At 52.4% G+C, this 24,649-nt stretch overlaps 1 protein-coding gene across 2 annotated transcripts; it reads right to left on the bottom strand.

The window, feature by feature from the left end:
* Nucleotides 1-9,696: 9,696 nt before the first annotated feature.
* Nucleotides 9,697-14,846, bottom strand: DMBX1 (diencephalon/mesencephalon homeobox 1). Of its 2 annotated transcripts, none has more exons than XM_054571638.1 (4): nucleotides 14,683-14,846; nucleotides 11,569-11,764; nucleotides 10,942-11,290; nucleotides 9,697-10,151 (listed from the first exon to the last, which is right to left on the bottom strand). In XM_054571638.1, the coding sequence occupies exons 1-4, from the start codon at nucleotides 14,832-14,834 to the stop codon at nucleotides 9,697-9,699; spliced, it is 1,152 nt and encodes a 383-aa protein (XP_054427613.1). In that variant the 5' UTR covers nucleotides 14,835-14,846. The 2 variants fall into 2 exon arrangements, with proteins under 2 accessions (XP_054427613.1, XP_054427614.1); XM_054571639.1 differs by having other exon boundaries at nucleotides 11,569-11,747; nucleotides 14,681-14,843.
* Between the last annotated feature and the right edge of the window lie 9,803 nt (nucleotides 14,847-24,649).

Raw genomic sequence — 24,649 nt, 5'->3', positions numbered from 1 at the left:
CCCAGTCCCTATTTTAGTTTGTTATAACCTTTAATCAGCACCCCAAATGTATTTGTTTCATTGCTTATCTATTTATTATCTCTGCAGTAGCTCTAAGTGCCTTGGACACAGGGACTGTCTTCTTGAGCACTGTATCCCCAGGGTCCCGGCTGTGTCTGGCAGAGACAGGGTGCTCCGTTAACATTAGTTGACTGAAGTCCCTCCCACCCACCTCACAAAGACTTGGTATGGTCCCTAAACTCTGGACATTGGTGCTCAAAGCTGAGAAAAGGGATCTAAAGGCCCTGCCAGGACGGAGCCATGTCTTCAGGAAGAGGCAGGGGGCTGTGCCGTGGCCTCTGCCTCAGGCCCAGCCTCATTTCTACAGGATGCCAGGAATGGGACAGGCCAGAAAAGGGAGAGGCCCTTCATGGCCAGCAGATGCTCACTCACCCTTGGGTGCCACCCCTGAAGGCCCTTTCATCCGACTTCTTTGGGTCACTGCTGGTCCTTTGCCACACAAGTGACTCTAAGCCACATCTGTACTCACAACGGTGTACCCTACATGGGAAGAGGTCCTGGATGGAACATTCAGAAATCAAAGCTGTGCGAGGCAGGCAGGTGGCCTATGTAGCCTACCCTCCAACCTCCTCATGGGAAAAAGAGACCCAGCAAAAGCCAGGGCCACACAACAAGGCCAAGCAGGAACCAGGTTGCAGAGGTTGTAGGCAGAGCTTGGCCCTCACACTGCACCTCCAATTCAATTCAGCAAGTGTGATATTGGTTCAATGCCGACTTTGAGCCAGGCTCTGGGCCATGTCTGGTCCTGCTCAGGGACCTCCATCTGGGTGTGGATAAGAACCGAACATGGTGGCCAAGAGGGGTCCTGAGAGAAAAGAGGCTTGCCTTCCCCGAGAGTAATCAAGGAAGGCTCCCTGGAGAAGGTGTCAAACGGATGGGTTCTGAAGAATGAATAGGCTTTCTCTAGAATGAGGGACCAGCGAGAGCAATGACAGATGGGAAAGGGCACAGTGAGGGTCCAGTTTGGCTGGACACCTCAGAAGGGTATGAAAAGAAAGTGCCCCCTCCATGTTGGCTACCCAGCAAATCTGTGTGGAGGCAAGAGGAAGGGTAGGTGACCTAGGAAGGACCCAGGCTTCCAGGTCTGCCAGCCTGCTCAGGTGGGGACGGCAACAAAGAGCGGCTTTGTGCGCACAAGCTCACACTCACACACACCTGCACACGCCCCACACAAGCTCTTTCCAAGAATGGCTCTTCAAGCCTGGTTGCCAAGATAAAGGAGCCACTGGGCGGTCAGCCCCTGGAGGAAATATCACTCCTGTGGCCTTTGTTGTTCAAAAGGCTTTTCAAAATCTCCAGACTCCTCTTGGAAAGGATCCCGGGCTGAGGTGGTGGTTTCCCACAGCTGGAGATGCGGGTAATGATGGCACAGCCTCCCCGGCAGGGCAGGCGGAGGGGAGCCTGAGGGGCCAGGCTGGGGCACTCGCAGTAGTAGCAGCAGTGTCATCCTGCACTTTCATGATTTACTCTATTCCCACAAGCCTGGGGGTAGGCAGGGATCTCCCCATTTTACAGATAATAAACAGAGGTTCACAGAAGCTTAGCAGCTTATTAAACAACCCCACTTTGAGTTAATGTTAGAAATGAAACTGATTTAGCAACTTAGCACCAGTCACAGACTTAACCCAGCCCTGGCCCCATTCTGAGCCCAACTCTGACCTTTAACTGAGCTGTGACTTGGCCTTTGCTGAGCCCTACCCCTGGCCCCAGCGGATCCCTGATCCCAGCCACACACAAAGTTTTGACCCTGGCCCCATTCTGAGCCCCTCGAAGAGCTGCGGCCTGCCCTACACTGACCTCTGGTCCTAGCCTCAGACTGCCTCTCCTGCTAGCTTTAAGCCCCATGAGGTCAGAGACATGTGCTTCTCATCTACCCCTGCTACTTCACATTCATGTATGTGTGATTATTCCAGCAATTTTTATCTACTGGGCCAGGGGCTGAGTCTGTTGTTGTTTATCACCATTAATAATAGTGTCACTATAGCAATAGCAAGCATTTTATTGAGCATTTACTAAATGCCAGTCTTTGTGTTAAGTGTGGTCCAGATATTATTTCATTTAATCCTCACAAAGAGCCCTGAGGTACATGTTGTCATGAGCCCATTTTACAGATGGGGATGCTGAGCCCCAAGGTCACACTAGGAGGAGATGTGCAAAAGTTTAGCATGTTCTTACTAGTTCTGTCCACCCATCACACTCAGCTGCCTACTGAGGGATGGAGGCAAACAGGAAAGTTTCAACTGTAAGAATAAGGGGAGGCGTTTGGACAGGTGGGAGAATCTGAGGGCTTTCTGGAGACTCTGAGTCTCTGAAGTAACAGAAGAACCAGGTGAGTTGAAGGAGAGTCTAATGAAGGAGCAAGACCAACTACACAACTTGTGGAGTCTAGTGCAAAATAAAATCGCAGAACACCTTGTTAGAAAATTAAGGATTTTGAGATGGAGACATCAGAACATTATGGGGCTTGAGCCCAGGGTCATATGTGACTGCACAGGTCACATGCCCATGAAGGTGGCCCCAAGAAGGAGAACAGTGTGGGAGGATGGGTGTGTGAAACGAGGAGCATGGCTGTTAAAGTGGCAGCCAGGACCGGGTCTGACTCACACGTGGGTATTTGGGCAGTGCCTTCAGCAGGCACAGCGCAGCAGTCACGGAGTATCTCTGGCCACCGAGCTGGCAGCGTGGCTGGAGGGGCCCGTATGTAGAGGGGAACTGGTGCCCCTACCTAAGTGTTGGGGGTGGGGAGTGCTTTGTGGGGTGTGAGCAGGCTGTGATGAATGCACATCTTTGGGATGGGACAAATACATGCGGAGCACTCCAGCGGCAGACCATGGGCTGTGTGTCTGAGGGCTTGTATAGGGGTGTGTATATGAGCAGGAGAGACAGACAGACAGACACCCTGAGCTTTTGTGGTCCAATGCAGAAGTCAGCATGTCCCATGTGTCTGAGAGAGAGGATATATGTTGTAAGTGTATGTGGTGGTGAAGGGTGGTAGGGTATGTGTGTAACCGGGAGTGTGTACAAGTGTGTGGGAGAAGGTAAGCCTATCTCCACCCCCCTTCCTGGGTGCTGGCCTGTGCGAGGGAATCCCAGGTGAAGAAGTTCCCTAGCCCACCCTGGCCCAGCCCAAGTGGGGTCAGGTCCCCTCTCAGAGCCGGTCCTGCCTGCCGAGGGTGGTCAGAACCAGAGAGCTGCCTCCTAGGCTGCTGGGGTGATCCTGGGCCAGCGGTGTCAGGTTCCCCTCCCAGGGCCCGCCCCCTGCAGCCCTCTGAGGGCCTTTGTTGGGAGTTCAGACAAACTCGTCAGGGAGGCGGGCTGGAGGCCGCCTCCTAATCGGCTTTCCCAGAAGGGAGAGGAGAATGAGAGATTGCAGGGGTGTGGGCGACTTCCAGCCCCCTGCGGCTCTGTGGGAAAGATGGGGGGAGGGTGGGCCCAGCTCTCCTGGTCCTAAAAGAGTCCATCCCCCAGGACCCTCTCTGCAGGTGCCCCTTCCCCAGGGCACCTAAGGAACCAGCCCCTGGACTGAAAGAACGCTAAGGCCAAGGCCTAACTAAGAACACCAGGAGGGTTCAGGGAGAAGCTCCAGGGAACCCCTGCTTTCCTGTCTCACTGACCATGAGCGTCTGAGCACAGGCAGCGTGCCAGGCACCGAGCCGCTCAGCCCCTCTGCTTCCTCAGCCCACTCTCTCACCTGAGCCTCCCAGGAAGCAGGCTGGACATGGTTAATGACTCCCAGTCAACAGAAAAGGAAACTGAGGACCGGAGAGGGGCAGTTATTTGCCCATAGTAACCTATCCCAACTCCCTGGTAGAATCTTCTTTGCTTCAGTCAGTGTTTCCCTGAGGTCGCATCCTCAGCATTTCCCAGTGTGATCTCATTCAGTAATGTGGCTTTATTTGCCATGTCTCTGCGGACAACCACCAAGGTTAAGAGTATGGATTTGAGGTTAGCCAAGTTCATACCCTGGGTCACCCATTACTAGCTGTGTGGTGTTGGGCGTGTTATTAACTTTTCTGTGTCTCAGGTTCCTCATCTATAAAATGGGGATAATAATACCTACCACATAGAGTTGTGTGAGGATTAAGTGACTTAATATGTGTAAAGTGCAAGGCATAGAGAAAGTGCTACCTAAGTATTTTGTTAAATAAATAAAGTGTAAGTCAGCTGCACTGATCCAGTACATCCCAACATCTTCCCTTGAATAAATTAAAGTCTCCTCAAATGCAGCAAACAAGACCAGCCTGAGCTCAGGCTCATCCCTCAACACTCACCTCAGCCCAGGCGCCCCCACCTCCCTGCTGCCAAGCCAGAGATTCAGGAGCACCCTTGACCCCTCCCATGCCTGCAGTCCCTGCTGTAGTTCTACTTCCTAAATCTCTCATCAATATAACCCCTTCTCCCTACTCCCCTTCCCCCACCACCCACTCGCCTGCCTCAAGGCCACCTTCCTTTCATTCAGACATGACAAGGGCCTCCTCTCTGGTCTCTCTGCCCCTTCATGAACCACCATGCCACAAGCATATGGGATGGGGGTGGGATTTCCTAAAATGCAAGTCTGAGCACCCCATTCCCCACTGGAAACAGCTTCCCAGGTGGCCCCCTCAGTCCTTGGGCTTAAGTCTAAGCTTCCAGCTTCCCTTTCCATCCCTGACACCACCCTGCACTGTCCTCCTGCCCCACCCAGACAGGGTGCTGGCCCTTCAGGGTTCTGGGGCTCACCCCGCCGACTGGGTGCTGTAGTGCTGATGTGCTTGCCTCTCCCAGGACACCCTTCTCTCTTGCCCTCCTGGCAAACACTGGACCCATGGGATTCAGCTCAAAAGACTCCCTCCCTGCCCTGGCCAGGTAGCTCAGTTGGGTAGAGTGTCGCCCTCATACACCAAGGCTGCAGGTTTGATCCCTGGTCAGGTCACATACAAGGATCAACCAATGAATGCATAAATAAGTGGAACAATGAATTGATGTTTCTCTCTCTCAATCAATAAATTAAGAAAAATTTTAAAAGCTTCCCTCCCTGAGGATCTTCCCAGGCTGAGCTAGGGACCCCTCTTCTGTACCCCCATAGTTATCTATTTTAAACCCCAAATCTCCCTGTGTTGTAACTGTCTTGAGAGCAGGAACCATGTTTTCCTTACTTGTTTCTGTGTACCCAGAACAGGACCAGGCACACAGCAGGTGCTCAATAAGTGCCGAGTATATATAAGTAATTGGAACTGCAGGGTTACCTGGCTCCCTCTGCACCAGAAAAGGTGTGTGCCATGGCACTGAGGTAGGCAGGAGGCCACAGTGGCTCAGGTCCCTGAGGGAGTAGTGGGGGATTTGGGGCAGACATTTGATCTGTCAGCCCCTGACAGGGAGGTGGGATGACAAGGTGAAGGGGGTGCTCCCCGCCCTAATCCTCAGCCCCACTGGGCAGAGAGGAATGTGTCCCCTGGGGCCTGCCACCGCCCCTAAGGAGGCCATCAGGCGGCTCCCTGCACACCCTTCAGACTGCTGGTGTTCTCCTACCAGGAAATCCCCAGAAGTGACAGTCACCCCTCCTAGATCCCAGCCTCCAGCTGGCACGGAGGTCCTGTGCAGGCACTCTGGACCCCTGGGGGAACGGGGGTAAAGGCTGTGCCGAAGAGATTTCTTGTCACCTTTTTCTTGAAATGCAGAAGGGACTGAGATTTCACAAGAACTTCTTAGCTGTACCCTTCTTCTGCACTTATTGCCCATATATACAGTCTCACAGTCTCTCTCTCTCTCTCACTCATGTACAAGCATGCACACTCACACACAAATGCAAGCAGACACAGGTTCTCACATGTACATATAGACATAGAAGCTCTAATCACACGCACAGCCACACACACACCCTGACCTGCAAGGACCTTCATAAATCTTGAATCCATGCTGCCACCCATAGGAGAAACCCCTTCTTCACCCATAGGAGAAACCCCTTCTTCATCCTCTGCTTGCTCATCCTTGAGGACAAAGTGCTCCCTCCAGAGGCCACCCGTCCCATTGGAGAACAGCTCTGCCTTCACATCCAGTTGTGCCTTCCTGTCATACCCCTTTGGCCCTGGCTTACATGCTGTTTGCCACAGAATCCCCTGCCCTCTCCGTCCTACAGACCCACGCCTCCCAAGCTGCCCTGAAACCCCCAGGTGCCCATGCCCCTGGCCACCCTGCCACACGTGCTTGGGTGAGGCCCCCTCAGCCCAGAGTAGATGGAGCCCTTCCCTACCCTTCCCCTCTGCCCAGTGACCGCTCCAGAGTGACACACCAGCTGCAGGTTGCTAAGGGCCACCGAGAGAGCGCCACAGCTGATGCAGGAGTGGCCAGTCGTGTGGCAGGCCTGCCTCCCTCCCCCACGGGCCACAGCGTTAGACAGGCGGCAAGCAGACCCTGACACACCAACCGCTCAGCCCACTGCAGGCATCTCTGGGAATGAACCTGGACCAAAGGCTGTGCTGCCAGAGTCTCTTTTATTAGCCAAGTAGGACAAAGAATAGGTCACAATGTCACAGGAAGTCAGACGTACCGATACACGGGACAGAGTGTCATGCTGCACTACGCAGGGGGCAGGGCAGGGGAGGAGGGAATCTGAGTCTTGTATTTTCAACTAACAGAATAAATAAATACGGTACACAGTGTTTTCGCCACAGGCTGGCACAACCTCTAAGCACAAATGGTCACAAAACAGCTGGTTTGGACAGCAGTCTGTATAGCCCGCAGGCTATAGAGTTGGGGTGGGGGCCCAGGCCCCTCTGGACCATGCTCTAGGGAAGTGAGGAAGCAGGGAAATGGAGACCTCAAACAGAAGGGAGAGGTGAGGAATGAGACTTTCCTGGAAGGGACAGTCTGAGCTCAAGCCTCAGGGTAGCCTGGGAGAGGCTTCAGCTTCCATCCCTGTGGTGGGCCGCCCCAGGCCCATACCCTCAGATCCTCTGGGAGGCGCTTGGTGCTCTCTCCTCTTGCTCTCCAGCTGCTTTCAGTAACTGAGGCTGGTCCCATAAACTAGGTGGAGGTCTCTCCAGGCTCAGGGACCATATACACTTCCCTGCCTTCTCTGGACTGATAGAATTGGATCAATTGAATGAGGAAATGTTGACAAAGATCTGAGGGAAGTTGGGCTGAACCTTAGGTGGGCCTGGTTCCAGCTATGACAGAACCTGACTCTGAGATGGACTCACCCCTTAGGAGATCAGGGGAGGCTGCCTGGAGGGGGTGACGTTTAGAGCTATTGGATTCCAAGGCCAAGTGACAATCATTTGCATCTAGGGAACAGCAAAAGGCTTCTGTACCCATCCCTGGTCTGGATAAGATTTTGTTGGTTCAGAAACAGACTTTCCTGGAGTTGATCCCAGGGAATGAACCAAAAATTCCTTCTGTCTCCTAGAGTTTCTGCCACCCTCCTGTCCCCCTGCCTCCTCTTCTTCTGTTCCTGTGGCTGTTGAATTCACCTTCTAAATCCCAGATCCCAAATTCTACTTCATCTGATCCCTACTCAGAAACTCTCAGGTGCTGTGGAGGTAAGGGCTGTAGCTTGGATCCAAGGCCCTGAGCCCCGCCTCTCTTGAAGCCAGTCACGCCTTCCCTATTGTCTGCTTAGCCTCCCTCCAGTGCTTTGTTCAAACAGCTTCCCTGGCCCAAGCTACCAACCCCCTCACTCCTTCCCCCATTCAAAGCTTTCTCCATGTGCCTCAGCCAGACCCCCAAGGATGATGGGCATCAAGAGTTCTGCAGACCAATCCTACTGAGACACCAATAGACCGCCCCCTCCTTTCACTGGGAGAAGAAGCAAGCCTTAGGAATCTCAGGTGAAACTTCTCTAAGCTGGGTGTGGAAGGTTCCGTGGTGAACCACAGAGGCAACCTGTGCGATACAGCCCCTCCCCCTGCCCTGAGTCCCTGAGACTTGTGATGGTATGGAGACGGGGGTGACCACGGAGGCTGGCACTGGAACTCAGGAAAAGCAGGATCAGAGCCAGATTGTCTCACCTTGAAGGGACCCATAATACTTATTGGGAAACTGAGGCCCAGAGACTGTGGCGGTGCCCATGGAGAGGCTTGTGCGTGCAGCGCCCATTGCTCCACTGCAAAGCAACAGTAATTTTCTTATCCATACATTGAGCTTTTGAGAGCCGTTTTGTGGTTGCCGCGAGTTTAACTAAAAACTCCTGAGCACAGACATGCAGAGCATTACAGCTGGACAGGACAGCAACAAGCCACCTAAGCCAGATGAGGACATGGGCCCAGAGAGGCTAAGGGCTGGCTCAAGGTCACCCTGCTTTGAAAGGGAGTTTGCTGAGCTGGGTTCCCGATCATAAACAGAACACATCACGGACTAATGGAACAGGAGCCCTTTCTTCAACAATCAGCTCCGGGAGCAGACGCCAACGGACGCCTGAGACGACGCACGACTGCGTGGTTTGCACTCACTGTGATCAGGAGCCAGAGCCCACCTTCCGTCCTGGCTGAGATGCACCCCTGCAGTGGACACGCACTGCTGACCCTGGAGGCCAGGGTGGGGCAGAGGAGTACCACCTCTCTCTCGGAGCACTCCTTCCGCCTTCACCTCCTCCCAACCAGGGAAGTCTCATCAGGGGGGTCTAGAGCCTGTGGGCAGTCCTGGATGCGCAGGGGCTGCAGGCCTCCGTCCTGGAGGTCCCAATGCCTGCCCCTGCCTGATTCCTGCCTTCATTCCCATCTTCCTCAGTCTTGGCGGGGGCGGAGGGGCTCAAAGCAGAGAAAAGTGAGGAAAGAGAATGTGCCTCATCACCCCTTCTAGATTGATGCCAGGCCCAAGGGAGGGTGCGTGTGGGACCAGTGACACCTCCTGCGTGCAGCTCCAGTGGCTGCAGCCTCTCCATCTAGGGCCTGACCACCTCTTCTGGGGACAGAACGGAGCAGCTGCTCAGACAGGGTGGCGGTGGGGGAGGAGACAGGCAGGCAGGGAAGGAGCAGGAGAAGCAACATTACTAAAACTAAAATGCCACAACCCCAAACAAAACAGCTTGGGAATCGATGACACCAACACAGCCAGCATCAAAGAAAGAGGGGATAGGGATGGGAGCCATGGGGAAAGATCCAGAGTGGGGAAGACAGAGGCTGAAGGGAGAGGCCCTGGGGAACAGGACCGAGGCAGGGAGAGGAGGTCAGGGAAGGGGAGAGACAGAGAGGAGGAAAAGCCGGAGTGAGATACCCGAGCTGTAGGAGCGGCAGAGGAGAAGAGACGGAGCGGACAGGGGGCCTGGGGCAGGCAAGTGCCTGAAAATATAGTTTTATATATTTATATTTATATCTCACATTCTGCACACCAACTTACTAGGGGTAAGAAGGGATGGGAGGGAGGGAGGGAAGGAAGGAGGCAACACTGAGGTGGGGATCTAGCGAGTGAGAGCCTCTCACCCACCCCCCCCAGCCTCTCACCTCCTCCCATTTAGCCTCCATGGGATCCAAGCAGGGCCATGCAGAGAGTGTAGGTGTGGGCTTCACCTAGGCTAGGACGCTGGGGGAGGGGAACAGGGAGCAGGATTCCAGGCCCAGGATCCCTGGGCTCATTGAGTGAACTCCTTGCGGGCTCTCCGGGGATATCCATGGGGCTGGGAAGAGGGCACCCAAGACCCCTGGCTGGGTCGGAAGCCAGCAGTCAGTTGGGCAGAGTATCGAGTCCCAGGGAGGCTGCATGCTGCTTGGCCCGAAGCCGCAGGTTCTCGATGCTCGTGGTTTTACTGTTCAGGGCAGCCGAGGCAGGTGCCAGGCCTGCTGGGGGCGCAGGCAGCAGTGGGGAGCCCCACACACCCTGATGGGCAGCCGCAGCCGCTGACAGGGACTGGTAATATGACTGGCAGTGCAGTGAGCCCAGTGGGGCCATGTTGACACCCAGGTAGGGCACAGCAGCAGCAGCAGCCGCGGCAGCAGCAGGGGCTGGGCCCCCTACTTCGAAGGATGAGTAGTGTACCAGGTTGTTGGTGGCCGCCATGTGCTGGCGGAATTGCTCCTGCAGACGGAAGAGGCTCAGCGGGGACGAGGAGTAGGAGTGGGAGGGACCCAGGAGGCTGCCCCCTGGAGCTGCGGGAGCCAGGGCCAGGCTGCCTGGAGAATCTGCAAGCGGAGAACCGAGGACTCAGGACAAGGGCACTGGCCTGCCAGGAGCGGGTCCCTAGCCTTCCCAACCCCTTGACGCTGATGATAAAATAGGTTTTGGCTGAAACCATATTCACCCTTGTCAGCCAGGGCAGCCCCTGAAGCATCCCTCAGAATCCTGGGAGGGAAACACCCAGGCTTCGTGGAGGAGACCCAGGGACCTGCCAAAGCCCCCATGTGTGAATTCTTGGGCAGAGTCCTTTTCTTTTCAAGGGCCGTCACCTCCCCTTCCCCTCTCCTGTCCATGGCTCCCATCCCCCTCTAGCTCTCGGCTCACAGCCCCATCCCTCCCTGCCTGGGCTCAGGGTTTGTGTTTGAGATATGCCTCATGCCAGAGCTCTGTTCCTTCAGAAACCACGGCTCCAGTTCTTGGCTGCAGGTGGGAATCTGTTACCAATATGGTATATTTACCCAATACGCACAGACACATCTGTACTGGCTGTTAAAATGCCAGAATATTTCCAGAGCGGTTGATAAATAGCTTTTGCCCTGGGTACTCTTCCCCTGCCACCCAGCCCCTCCCCTGGAACACCCAAGACCTTCCCAGGGTTCAGCAACTAAAGTGTGCCTGGTGTGACCACCAGGCAAAGACATATTATGGCCAAGTTCTTTCAAATAGGTCGTGCCCAAGCACCTTCTGTTAAAGACTGACTCTATTCCTGCTCTGACCCACATCTTATACCCAGACCCCCGCTGGGTTCTCCCTGGGGTGGGCCCCCAGCCATTCACAGAACCTGCCCAGCCTCACCTGCCTTGGGGCTGCCCCTCTTGCAGCCCAGCCCCTTGCTGTCAGCCCCAGGGCTCTTCTCAGCTTTAGGATCCTCGGCCCCAGCCCGGGGATCCTCCTCCCGGTCTGGCTGGTCCTCAGGGGCTGACTCACTGGCCGACTGCTCAGACAGGCTCAGATGCATCTCAGCAGGAGGGTCACCGCTGGGCAGGCTGGGGGGCTGGTCGGTCTCCAGCTGGCTGTCTGGGGTTGGGGCCTCGATCTTGCCTTCCCCATGGGAGCCCTCAGCCTCCTTCTGCTTCTGGAGCTGTTCTTTCTGCAGGCTGCGCTGCTTCTTCCGGAACTTGGCCCTGCGATTCTTGAACCACACCTGGGGACAGGGAGAGGAGAGTAGAAGGGGGAAGGAAAGAAGGGCAGTTGTGAAGCTGGGGGATCTGGGAGGAGATGGGCATCATAACATCGGCCCTGACCCTCGAGGAAACACCTTCAGTGACAGCAAGGGAGTTTTAGAAGGAATTGAAGGAGTTCCTGGAGACAGCAGTTACACTTTGGCACTGAGGGCTGAACTGCCGGCTTCTGGACACTGAGAAGCCAGGCTGATGGCTGGGTGCTTATCTGCAAGGTCTAGGTAGAGGAGCAGGGCCCTACCTGCACGCGAGCCTCAGGCAGGTTGGTGCACATGGCCAGTCTCTCGCGCATCACCACATCTGGGTAGTGAGTCTTCTGGAACGTCTTTTCCAGCGCCTCAAGCTGCTGAGCAGTGAACGCCGTGCGGCTGCGACGCTGTTTGCGGTGCTGGGAGCCATAACGGGCCTCCAAGATGATGTCTTGAAATGTACAGCCGTTGGAGGGCAAGGAGAGGGGGCCCATTTAATTATGGGAAATAGCATTTAAATCTTACCCTACTCTGACCCACTGCGGACATCCAGGCTCCTGTCAGATCCGGTCCCTGGCCCCTTCCCCTTGGGCTTGGTTGTCAAAATCGTACTACCCCATCATTCACCATCAGGTCCACAGAGGTCTAATTCATCTCCATGAACAGCTGTCAGGAATGTGACTGGGGTCGGGAGGGGGGCTTTCTTATTTGGTTTGGGGGTGGTTGGGTATTGCCCTAAGTTCCTTTAAGTCCTGGGATACTCTGGGCATATTCTGAGTCTACAGGATGCTAATAATCTACAAGTCCATGTCACAAAGATGCTAATATCCTATGACCCCTAGAGTCTGGATACCAGCAGAATATGGGCCCTTAACCAGACGCCAGGCTGTGAGCTGGCACTATTTTGCAAGGTCTAGTTTGGAGAGGTGGGCTGCGTAGACAATGTTCCCTGGCACTTGACTCCATCTCCGCTGGGTGTGAATCTCATCATCCCAGTAGGCCTATGAGTCGCTGGTGGTAGGACCCGAGGTGTCTGCTCATCGGCAGAAAGCCTGACCACTGGCAGGGCCCGGAGAGCACAGGAAAGGTGTATTGCATCCAGTCTTGACCCTTCTGGATGTTTCCTCAAGGATGAAAGGACAGAGACCAGGTTCTAACCACTACAGGCTTGGAGGGGAGACAGGGTTGGTGCACTATTGATTTAAGAAAACCACCCAGGATAGATGTCTGCCGAGGGCTCGTGCCTAGTCTCCAGCCCTTCTGTGAAGATGGAGAGTAACCTCTCTCTCTCTGCTTCCAATCACCCGGGAGTGGATCCTGAACTGCCTTTGCTGAAGAAAACAGGAGCTGGGTCAGCCTCTGCACTCCAGAAACGGGAGGATCATCACAACACTCTAGATGAGGGAGAAGGAGGCAACTGGGTGTCCAGGAAGTCTCAGACTTCAGGCTGCTCCTTCAGTTTAAAAAGGAAGCCCTGAAACCCTCACAAACTGACACTAACACCAGCCTAGACTGAGCCCTGAGTTCATGCTGGTCACTGTGGGGTAGGGGAGGGAGTGGGGACCACTCAGTAAGCCAAGCCCTGCTTGGCTCTAGGGGCTACAAGGGGTGGGTGGTCGCAGCCTGGGACTTCCTGCTGGAAGGTAAGGCTCCATACAATGGCCCACCTGCAGCTCATGTCCCTCCTACTTAAGAATTAGAGATCTGGCCCGCTTGGGTAGCTTAGGTGGTTAGAGCGTCGTCCCAATATGCCAAGGTTGCAGGTTGGATCCCAGTCAAGGCACGTACAAGAATCAACCCATGAATGCACAAATAAGTGGAACAATAGATTGCTCGCTCTCTCTCAAGTCAATAAGAACTTTTAAAAAAGAATTAGAGAATTGGGGAGAGTGCTGAATCCTTCAGTTCCTCAGTGCCCCCTCCCCCAGTGGAGGTGAAGGGTCCTTTCTGTGTCCTAGAACACAGTCAGGAGCTATAACGTCATCACCAAGTGGGGCATGGGGAATTCACCCCAAACCAGAGAAGCATCCATAGCCAGGACAGAAGTGCACCCACACTCCCATGCTGGCAGCTAATGCCCCACACCTCTCTGCAGAAGGGGACCAGGGGCAGTTTTCTCCAGTGAGTCTGGCAGGGTGTAAAAGAGTGGGAGTGGCTGCCCTTCTCTCCCTTCCAAGCCTGAACCTCTACCCTGGCAAGGTCTTCATAGTGCCCCCTCCTTGACCTTTTAAGACCTGCTCCATGGCCTCCAGGAAGCCCTCCCAGACTACAACAGCTGACCATTCTGCTCTGAGCAGCCCCGCCACTTGATCCTGGCCACAGTCCTCCTGCCATGCCCTCTCATAGGTCAATGGGCACCTCATCTCCTTAGCGGTGACCAAAAATCCTCTGAGGACTGCCTGGCACAGGGCTGGGCCCATCTGTAGTCAACAGCTCGTTAAGGTGAGGCCTAGGACCAGACGCAGGTCTGATGTTACCTCCCAGTAAGTCACACCCCTCACCCATGCCATCCAATCCCTCCCATGCCCACTGAGAGGCTGCCGGGACAGAGCAACAGTCAGTTTAACAGGAGCTGGGGGGGCCAGTCTGCAGCTCCTTCGTGGACACTTGCCTTGGGATTTGGGGACTAATGACCTCTGAGCACCCATCAGTCTGTGCTGAATATTTTGCCTAAGTTAGCTCATGTGACTTCCCAAACATCCTACAGGGGATCACTGCCATTGTCCCCCATTTGTAAAGGGGGCAACTGAGGCTATAAAAAGAAGTGACTGGGCAGACCATCCAATGACTGCAAGTCTGTGGCTTCAAAGCTCATATTTTTAGCTATAATATTATGTTCCAACCCACCCCATCCCACCTCTGCCTAAATTTAACCTCTATGGGTTTTAGTTTCCTTGTTCATAAAATGGAGATAATAACTTCTCCTTATCAAGGTTGAACAGTTTGATGCAGAGAGACAGCCTCACACAGTGCCTGGCACAGGGGTGTATGAAACATGACAGCCCTCATTATTCATATGACTCCTGGTACTTGAAATATCCTCCACTGGGCACTCCAGCTACTTCCTAGCTGTAAAATTCTGGGCTAGTCCCTTACCCTCCTATCTAAGTCTCTTCGTCTGTGAGATAGGCTAATGAATCCCTCACAGGGTTGTTAAGGGAATTTGAAGGCAATGGGCAACTCCAGTGCCCAACATAGTGCTGGCAACAAGGGGTGCTCTGGATGGCTATGCCTCTCTGTGTTGCTACGTGATCTGGATCTTCCTTCCGGTACCTCACAGAGGAAACTTTTCCAGTGCTCCCTCCCTCCTATCTCTGCATTTCAGAGCCGCCACCCTCAACCCTCCTAGACCTGTTCCCAAGGTCCCATCCCCACAGCCCTTACCAGCCAGGCGCTCAGCCAGTGTCAGCGCATGCACTGATGGCCGGTAGTCAGGTGCGTGCTGGGCTTGTTGGGCCGCCTGCTGGTGCAGGTTGTACATGGCACTGAGTGAGTTCATGGCGTGCAGCGAGTACCCGTTCACCCCGTAGTGCTGCATCTTGGCATGAGCCTGCAGACAGGGAAGAGGGAAGTGACATAAGGCAGGGTGGCACACACTACTCTGGGGGAGACGCCACCCCCAGCCCAGACCTTGGATGCCTACCTCACCCCTAAGCGCTTCTGCCTCCCCGTCGGAAAGTGGCCTGTCTTGCCCACAGCTAATAGTGTGAGGGTTCCTGCATTTATTTCTTCATTCATTCGTTGATTCACTCAGCAGGGCTTGTGCAGGGTTTAATGCTCTGGGCTCTGGGGTCAGAATGCCTGGGCTGGAATCTCACTTAAGTCACTTAACTTCTCTGACCCTCAGTTCCTCCATCTGCAAAATGAGGCTAATAATAGTATTTATCTCATGGAGTTGTTGCAAGGATTGAGAGAAGCCTTTACAATAGGGCCTGATACACAGCACGTGCTCAGAAATCTGACTCACTGTGATTTATCAATCCATTTGCTGTTTTTTGTGGTCACCTCTCATTTACCCACCCAGGCACTTACTCATCTGAACATTCATTCATTCATTCAACAACCATCCATTGAGGCCCACATGGGGCCAAGTCTGAGCTGTATTGGGGGCATCGAGGCATTTGCTCTGAGATAGTGGATTAAAACCCTAATGTGCTGCGCAGACGTAACAACACTATTGTTACGACTGTTACACATTCACTACCATTACATTCCTCCTTTCTCACGATAGCCCCAAGGAGCAAGCAGAGCAAGAACAATGAACCCCATTTATAGATGAGTCTACTGAGGCTTAAAGAAATAGCAGTGACATGTCAAAACAGCCAGTCTGGGACCTGCCTCACCCCACACAGCTTTGCCCCATTATTTAGTGGCCAATTCATCAGAGAACACATCCCTCCTACTGACGTGGATCAGATCAGCGTGAGGCTGCCGAGGTCCCATCAGGCCCAAGTCTCCTCCAGACCCGCACAGTCCTCATCTGAGCACCCACCCTGTGTCGACCTGAAATGTCCTTTTTGGAATATGGTCCAATGCCCACAGGCTCCCAAAGACACAAAGCTGTTTCCTGTTCCCTGGGTGTGGTGGGGAACAGAAAGGTCGAGGCAGTGGCAGGTCTATTTGATAAGAGGGAGGATATGCCCAGGTGTCCCAGCTCCCTACCTGAAATAGACAGAGGCTACCCAGAAGCAGACATCTGCAGTGTGTGTCCACATACACGTGCAGACAAGTACACACATGTTTCATGAACAAATACACACAGATATTCTTGGCAAGGCATTCCCAGAAGCAGTCATATTCACATACAAACTTGGCAAGTCACAAATTCAATGTCATTATTCCCACAGTTCCACGCACAGATATTCTCATAAATATCTATCCACGTACAGACACATATACACACAAACATTACACATACATTCACATGTTATACACATTCATTCAATAAATATTAAGCAAAATTGATTTTAAAATAACATCACAAATAAAAATAAAAGAGACTAAGTACCAAACAAAGCTCCTGCCTTCATGGAATTTACATTCCACGGGAGGGGGGCTATATAACAACAAATAAATATATGTAATAATGTCAGACAGGGAGAGTGCTCTGACAAAAAAGAAGGTAGAGGAGGAGACTAACAAAAAAGGAAAGGTGAGATTATTTTAGAGCATGTGGTCAGGAAAGGGCTCTCTGATATTTGAAGTAAGCTCTGATATCTTCCCCCCCGTGAGCAGCTCTGGGGGTAAAGCTTTCCAGGTGGAAGAAGCAGCAGGGACAAAGGCCCAGAAGCACAAACAGCTCAGTCAGCGTGGGGAACAGCAAGGGAACCAGGGGAGCTGGAGCAGAGGCAGGGAGGGAGCTAGTAGGGGAGAGAGGCTGCAGGGAGAGAAGGGGCTCAGGTCCCGGAGAGCTCATTGTAAGGAGTTTGAACTTTATCCTGAGTGCGATGGAAGCTCCTGGAAGGTCTTGAATAGGAAGTAACATGATCCAGTTTGTTGTTGAGAGCTCACTGTGGCTGCTGTATGGAGAACAGGCTACAGAGGTTCAAGAAGAGGAGCAGAGAGACCAAGCCCCTGCCCAAGTCCAGGACAGTGACCCACGGAGGTGCCCAGAGTGGCGGCGGTAGAGGTGGTGAGAAGTGGTCAGATTCACAACATACTTTGAAGGCAGAATCGACATGATTGCTGGTAGGTTAGTTATAAGATGTGAGGGAAGGTGGGGGGAGAATGACAAGTTTTTGTCCTGAGCTACTTAGTAAAGATGGGCCATTTCCTGAATCAGGACTCTGGAGGGTCTGGGAGGGGGAAATGGAAATCAGGGTGTTGAGGGGACATGGTAAGTGTGAGATATGGATCCTACTTCTAAGAAAGATTATTGAATTGGCAATTGGACATTCGAGTGGGTAGCTGAGAGATAGATTTACAGATTTCTGAGTCAACACTCACATAACAGCTTCCAAAACATTAACTTACAGAAACCCACTCCATGCACCATAAATAGGACCCCCAAAGGCAGAGATCTAAGAGAAAAGAATGACATATATGGCAACACAATGTTTTTAAACACTGTATAATAGAATATTCCATAAACAAACCTGGGAAAATATTTACCATATCAATGACATAGCAAAATTCATTTTTAAATAATAGCACAAATAAAAATAAAAATACCATCTATCATATATAAAGAGTTCTCATATAGAAAGAAAAACATGATCACCTTAAATGAAAGATGGCTAAGTAAACGAAGAGACAACTTATTAAGCAAAAAACACACATAACTACCTGACATATCACAAAAAACACAGACTTGCAACCAAAGAAATAGATATAAAAATAGTAAGATATTTTTCACCAATCAGATTAGCAAATATGAAGAAAATTATTACCCCGTGTTACCTAGGGGAGTGGGAAATGGACCTTCCCCTACCTTGCTGACAAAAGAGCTCTTTAGTTCCTGCATCAAAAGCCTTTAGAGAGAGAGCATCATTTGATTCAACAATTCCGTTTCCAGAAATTTCTCCTTCAAGTATGCAGAGACATGTGTACAAGAATATTTATCACGGCTCTGCTTATAATGGCAAACAATTGGAAACCTCACTGTCCACTGAGAGAGGATTAGTTCAGTGGATAGAGGACAGTCATGCCAACAACGGACTACGGTACCAGAGTTTAAAACAATGATGTGTATCTGTATGTGCTGATGCTCACAATATATTCTTGAGTGGAAGAAATAGGTAACGGTCTGCAGGATGTGATCCCATTTTTGTAATGTATGTATAAAAATGCATAGGGGAAAAAAGCCTGGAAGGTTATATCCTGAAATGTTAGCAGAGGTTATCTCAGGGAGATAGCAGATAGGATTACAGGTGATTTTCACATTTATATCCTTTCTTTCCTTTTTTGAGGATGCTGATGAGGAGGCTTATCTATGTGTTCCAATGGATGTGGGGATAGAGCCAGGCTCCAAAACACATCCAGGGAACAGAGTTTAGAAGTAATTTTATCCGTCCCTTCCCCCAACCCTACTGAATTGGAATGCCCCTCCCCCACCAAACTGTGAGGCTTTGTTGCTTTAAAACTCACTGCTGTTAATGTGGTGACATTTTAATTGACTTAATTATTGCTGATCCCACAGTTTTTGATGCATGACAAGTCTTTATTAACCAAAGCCAGTAGAGGCACCTCTCTGGGCCCCACAACTTTCCCAGCCCACTGGCGCTCTGAAAGTCTCCAAGACCTGCCCAGCCTGGCCTCTGCCCCCGCTGCAGCCTGATGCCCTCCCCCTCCCCAGATCCCAGCAACACCAGATTGCCAGCCACTCCTTCTTGTCACCTTCATGCCTTTGCTTCTGCAGTCACCATTTCCCTCCCTCCCCCTTCACCTGATCAATTCCTCCCTCTCCATCAGAGCCTAGTTCAACTGATACCGCCTAGGAAATGGGGCATCTCTCCCTTCTCCAGGCTCCAGATAACTACGCTCCATCACCGAAGTGACAGGGACAACAATAGCTACCATTTACTGAACACAAAGCATCTTGCATGGATTTTCTTAATTCTAACACCTTAGAGTAATGTGATGACACCTCTTTCTCCTTCACACAGCTGAGACCCTTGAGGGCAGAAAGTGTATCTGATGCATTTCTGGACTCCCCACCCCGGCTCAAATGACAGGGTCTGGCACAGAGGCAGGCTCAGGAGATGAGGATCAGATGAATTAATTAAGAATAACAATTACTTATTAGGATATATCAGACGTCCCCAGCAATCCTCCCAATGCCCTAGGAGATAAGGACTATTATTATCCCCACCTTACAGATGCAGAAATGGAGCGTGAGAGAGATTGGATAATTTGCTAAAGGGCACACTGCTAGGAAGTGGTGGAACAAGTTTCCACAGGTGAGGTTCTTCCCACCTCACCTAACCCCAGTCACTCAGGCTCTTACTCCAACATATTTTGTTCCCTGACATCTAATGTCTCTGATTTGATACAAGGCAATAAAGTCACAGCAAAGAAAAGGCACATTTCCCCTGATGTCTATGTCTGTGTGCACACATGCACGCGCGTGTGTGTATGTTTGTGTGTGTTGTGAGATGACGCTCAACATCTTTCCAGCTGAGCTCCTCTCTCTCCAGGCTCACCCTCTTCTTCCTCACTCCAGGTGGACATCAGAGCCCCAGGTCTCCTCTGAGGCCCCAGAGAGGCCCTTGTCTGCGGATGCTACTTACCACTTGGGCAGGACCCATGTGGTACTACAGAGTCGCCTGTCTGCAGCTACCGCTGTTTATTTGTGGCCACGTTTGCACACAGCCTGACTATGATGGGCCACATAACCATGTGTGCATCTGTGTTTATGTAGGTAACTGTGGTAATTTATATTTCTGTGGGCGTGCATGTCTATGGGCCTCTGTGTGTGTGCCCATAGGAATGTACACTAAATGGTACCCCTCAGAGGTCATGTGGTCCTGAAAAGGGTCTGAGAGAGAACAAGTGAGAAATACAAAGAGAAAGAAAAAAAGCAAGGAGATGGAGTTGATGCAGTGAGATAGAAAGACCGATCAACACAGAGAAAATAGACTGACCTTATCCATTGTTTTGTTTCTGCAACACTAGCACAGGGCCTGGTACACAGCCAGTGCTTAGTCAGTAATAAATGTTAAATGGCTCAGAAAGAACCACAGGCTAAGAGGTGTCGGTGGGGCAGAATGGACACTCAGAGTCCTGGATCCACCACTCCCTCTGTCCCCAGGTCTGTAAATCTGCGTGTGGGTGGGACCCTGCCCAGAGGACCCTTTTCCAGAGACAGAGGCAGTCCAGACCTGCTCCTGGGGTCCTCAGCCAGGCCCAGCAGCTGGCGCCCCAACCACATCCAGCTGAGTGCGGTGGGTCCTACAGGGAGGCCGAAAGTTCCCCGGGCCAGAGTCCTGCAGGGCCTGCGGGAGGCTCTAAACAGGGCCCTGCTCTCCTGGCCCCAGGCCGGGCCCTGCGTGGGTTCAGCCCACTGCACACTCCAAACAGAATCAATTATATATTTAAAAGGTGCCGCCCCGCAATTCCTGGCAAGCCAGGAGAGCCATCCATCATGGGGCGGCCGCGTTTCACAAGCTGTCGAATTGTGCTTACATTGGTTAAAAGAATCTTTATATTTCATTAAGCAAGCAGATCGGCGGATCTCCCGCCACAGGCGCCATATAGATGGCTTTAATTTTCCAAATCTGCAAATGCATCCGTTATGTCCCCGCGTCGCTGCTGGCTGCAGCCTAATGCCCAGCCAATCGAAGAATCAAGCAGAATTTTATTAGGGGGCATTTTTTATAAATTAACAGCAACACTGCTAGGAAACCACACACAAGGCATTTTTGATTAAAAGGAAAGTGGACCCTTCCTTTGGTCACACAGGGCTCAACCTCCCCACAAGGCTACCCGATCTCTCTTCACCTCTTGCTCTCCTTTTCTGAACTTTTAATTTCCCCCAGTTTCTTCTCACTCCAACACACAGTGGAGAACAAGGCAGAACAGCTATGTTTAAAGGAAAGGACAGGAAGCAGGAGGGGATGGGACCGACATCCTCTGAGCCTCTTACCTCCTCTGTTCCAAGCATGGTCAGACACATTATCTCATTAACAATGACAGCTGCCTTTTATGAACATTTACCATGAGCCAAGCCATCTTCCACTCACTCAACACAACCCTACTAGATAGGAATTATTACCCCCATTATATGAATGCAAAAACTGAGACTTAGGGAGGTAAATTCACCTGCCCAAGGTCCCACAGTGAGTCAATGGTAGAAGCAAGACAGGAACCCTAGGTCACTGAGGATCTCTGTTACTCACTTCCAGGATGTGGCCAAGAGATGGGCCCTGGTGAGGACTAGCCGTGAGCGCCAAAGGCAGTGGTAGGGGCTGAAGGTAGACCATGCACTTCCTTCCCCGAGAAATGCTGCTGTCCCTTTGGCCCTAGATGTTCCCCAGCAACCCTCTGGGGAAAGAAGCCCCTGCAGCTGTCCCTCCTACGCAGCATTTTAGAGACCAAAAGGACTTTTGCTCAGCAAGGAGAATAAGAATACGTGAAGCCAGAAGCACCAGGCCAGAGCTCCTGCCCCAACCCCAAGCTGCTATGTGGCATTGGCAAGGGCCCCACCATCTCTGACTTCTTCTGCCATGACACTGACCCAATGGCTGCCCCAGAAGGGAAAGAAAGCTCTGTCAGGAGGAGTGTTACCCAGGGTGGGCCAGACACACCTGAGAGAGGTTGAGGAGGAGAGATTCTTCTGTGTGTGTGTGTGTGTGTGTGTGTGTGTGTGTGTGCGCGCGTGCACACTGTTGGGGTAGCTGAACAAGCTGACCTTAAATTCTTCCGGCTCTGAGCTAGTGGGTCCAAGATTTTGAGAGAAGCCTATCCCTGGCCCATGCCAGGTACTCAACTATAGTAATCACATTAACTTCGTATCCCAACTCTGTGGGGGAGGCAGTATTATTATATCCACTTTACAGATGAGGAATTGAGGCTTAAAGAAAATAAATCACCCTCGGCTGTTTGGGAATAGGGAAAGCAGAGCCCCAATCCCAGTAAGTACCCCTATTCCCACATCAGTCTTTAGCCCTAAGTTGCCAAGAATCAGCAATGGGAGCATATGATGTAAGGGGGTACTCAGACCCCTGCCTTACCTTGACCAAGGATGCTACAGGCACAAGGCGTGAGGACAGACTGAAGATGAGGGTATCCCAGCTGCATCCTCTCAGATGCTATTTGTTTTACAGGAGCTCCAAAGAGTCTCAGATTCATTCTCAGGTCACGGCTGAACCCCCCAACCTCTCTGAAACTCCACTGTCAAAAGTGCAGACAGCCCCTTCCTCCCCATGCCCCCCCCCAGGGGGTGGGTGAGGGCACCAACAATTCGGTGATTCTGTGTAGCCAGCAAGGCCACAGAGAATAACCAAGGGCACACTCTAGACACACATAGGGCTAATGGCTGGAAATGTGGCATCATTTACTTCCGGTGTCCCCGAGCTGGGGAGCCTGAGGCACAGCTATCCACCTTCCTCAGATCCTCATTCGCCCGGGGTTGCACACCTCTGTCCCACTGCTCTATCAATGGACACTGAAACCTGTGCTCACCTCTCCCATTTAAAACAAATGAACCCATCTCTCAGATGAGTTATCTCTGGTCCCTTCAAATCTAAATTCCTTGAAAGGAATTTCCAAATTAGTCATCTCCACTTCCTCCCCTCCTGCTCACTCTTCACCCACTGCAGCGCCACCCTCCTCCCCACCACTGAGACACAGCTCTCCTAAGTCACCTGTGTTACTTATTGATTACTCCTCCACGAACGCTGTCCCTCCACCAGCATTACCTGGAGAACTGCTGGTCCCTCACATTGCGTCTAGACACCCTCTTCTCCAGAAAGCCTCCCCTGATACCCCGGGGTGTCAGGTGACTTCTCTGAACTCCTATCATAGCATTACCTCACCAACTTGTAGTTGCCCATTTGCCTGCCCTTCAGCTAAAATATAATAACTAATTTTGCCAGCCATCCTGATAGAGACCTGACAGGCAGTATCTCATTTAAGCCTCACCACAATCTCATTATTTCCATTTGATTGATAAGATAGCTGAGACCCAGAGAGGTACAGTCACTTGCTCAGCGGCTTAGCCAAGATGCAACCCAGCCAGTCTAACTCCAAAGTGTGAACTCAGGGCTCACCTGACCTCACCTTCTGCAGGGCAGAGTCTGGCTCCAGAGCCAGTACTTCATGCCCAGCACAGGGAACATTAGACAATCGTTCCAGAAGCAAACATAAAGCCATTGTTCTTATCAGGCAATGGACAGCTCTGGGATAGTATAATGAGTTCCAGCTCCAGGGCTCTGACCCTAGGGAAATGCAGGGAGTCGCAGGCCGTGGATGAGGGCAGACTAGCTCTGGGCGATGGGTGAATGGCAGAGCGGAGTGTGCCAGGCTCCTCCTCACCCTGCCTGTCTGCTGTGCCGCCAGCAGAGAAGAACCCATTTCCCCACCAAAAGCCAAGCCACCTCCTGGCCATAGCTGCAGCCCTGAGCTTGACCCAGACTGAGCTCTTATCCTGGCCACTGCTCTCACCTAGGTCATACCCCAGTGATGCCCCAGTGGCATTTGATACAGGCACTGTGACCCCCATGGTGTTACCATTAACCTCACACTGCCTGGTTCACGTGGGGAGGGAATGAGCTATGGTTGAGGTTCAGAATCTCTAGCATTCCCCTCAGCTGAGGGCCCCCAAACGTGGTCCTGGAGTTGGAGCCGAGGACCTCACACAGGTGGGCTTCCGGATGAGTGGCTTTACCAGGGTCAGATCAAGTGAGGTGCTAGACTCTAGGCAGTTAGAGCTCAGCTCCTCAAACGAGATTCTCACCTCCTGTCTTGGCTCAGGGATGAAGGGGAGAGGCAGGAGGAGCCAGCAAGGGGGAGTGCCAGGGTCCCTGGTGGATCTCAGGGCAGACCCCGCCCCCACGACCCTCCTGAGGAGCCCAGGCGCTTAGTTCCCTACACAAACTGTTATCCATTAACATCCAATTATCCCTCGGTCCGAGCCATTAATTATAAATCAGCCGCTAATTGGGGTAATTAGCCCCCCGCAGGCTAATGGGCCGAGACTGAGGGAGGCCCCATCCGCCTAGTCCTTGGGTTTTCGAGGTCCTTAATTTGGGGGCTGGAAAGTGCAAAGAAATCAGGCGGCTGGAGTTATTTTTCCCCCGCAGGCAATGAAAAAAAGGCAGGAGGAGGGTGAGAAGCTGAGAGAGGCCAGTTTTTGTTGTTTTATTCTCGAATCCTGTCCCGCATAGACTCTTGAAGGAGGCCTGACCACAGGCCCAGGGAGTAGAACTGTCGGGGTAATTGTACGATTCTCCTCTTCCTTCCCAACATAGATGCCGCTAGAGCTCCAGGGACGAAGAGGAATGAGACTTGGATGGAGTGTGGGTGGAGCAGGGGACAGGGTGAGCCACCAGCATATTCCTGGCTTCTCGCCGACGTGGAGGAGGCAGCCGGGCTCACCTGGTTCGCTCCAGCCGGGGAGACCCGCAGGAACCGGCTGAGTCACTCCGGGCTCACCCAGACCCAGGCCGGGCAGGGCTGGGAAACAGAGACTGCAGAGTCCCTGTGGAGCGGATGCTCCAGGCCCAGGTTCGGACCTCCGACGGCTGGAGTAACTAGGGGCGGGGCGCGTGGTACCCAACAGAGAAACCTGTTCCCTCCCTGCGCGCAGACCGACGTACGAATAGATTAGATACAAGGCCCGCGGCAGCCCGCATGCAAACAAACCCTGGCCGATAGAGCTGTGGAGGCCGGGAGAGGCCGCGGGACCGGTGGGCT

This window comes from Pteronotus mesoamericanus, unplaced genomic scaffold (assembly GCF_021234165.1).
Source record: "Pteronotus mesoamericanus isolate MK-2021 breed Mesoamerican mustached bat unplaced genomic scaffold, CSHL_Meso_final contig_221, whole genome shotgun sequence".
Classification (NCBI taxonomy): Eukaryota; Metazoa; Chordata; class Mammalia; order Chiroptera; family Mormoopidae; genus Pteronotus; species Pteronotus mesoamericanus.
Note: the sequence above shows the minus strand (reverse complement) of the source record. Positions and strands in the feature narration are given on the sequence as shown.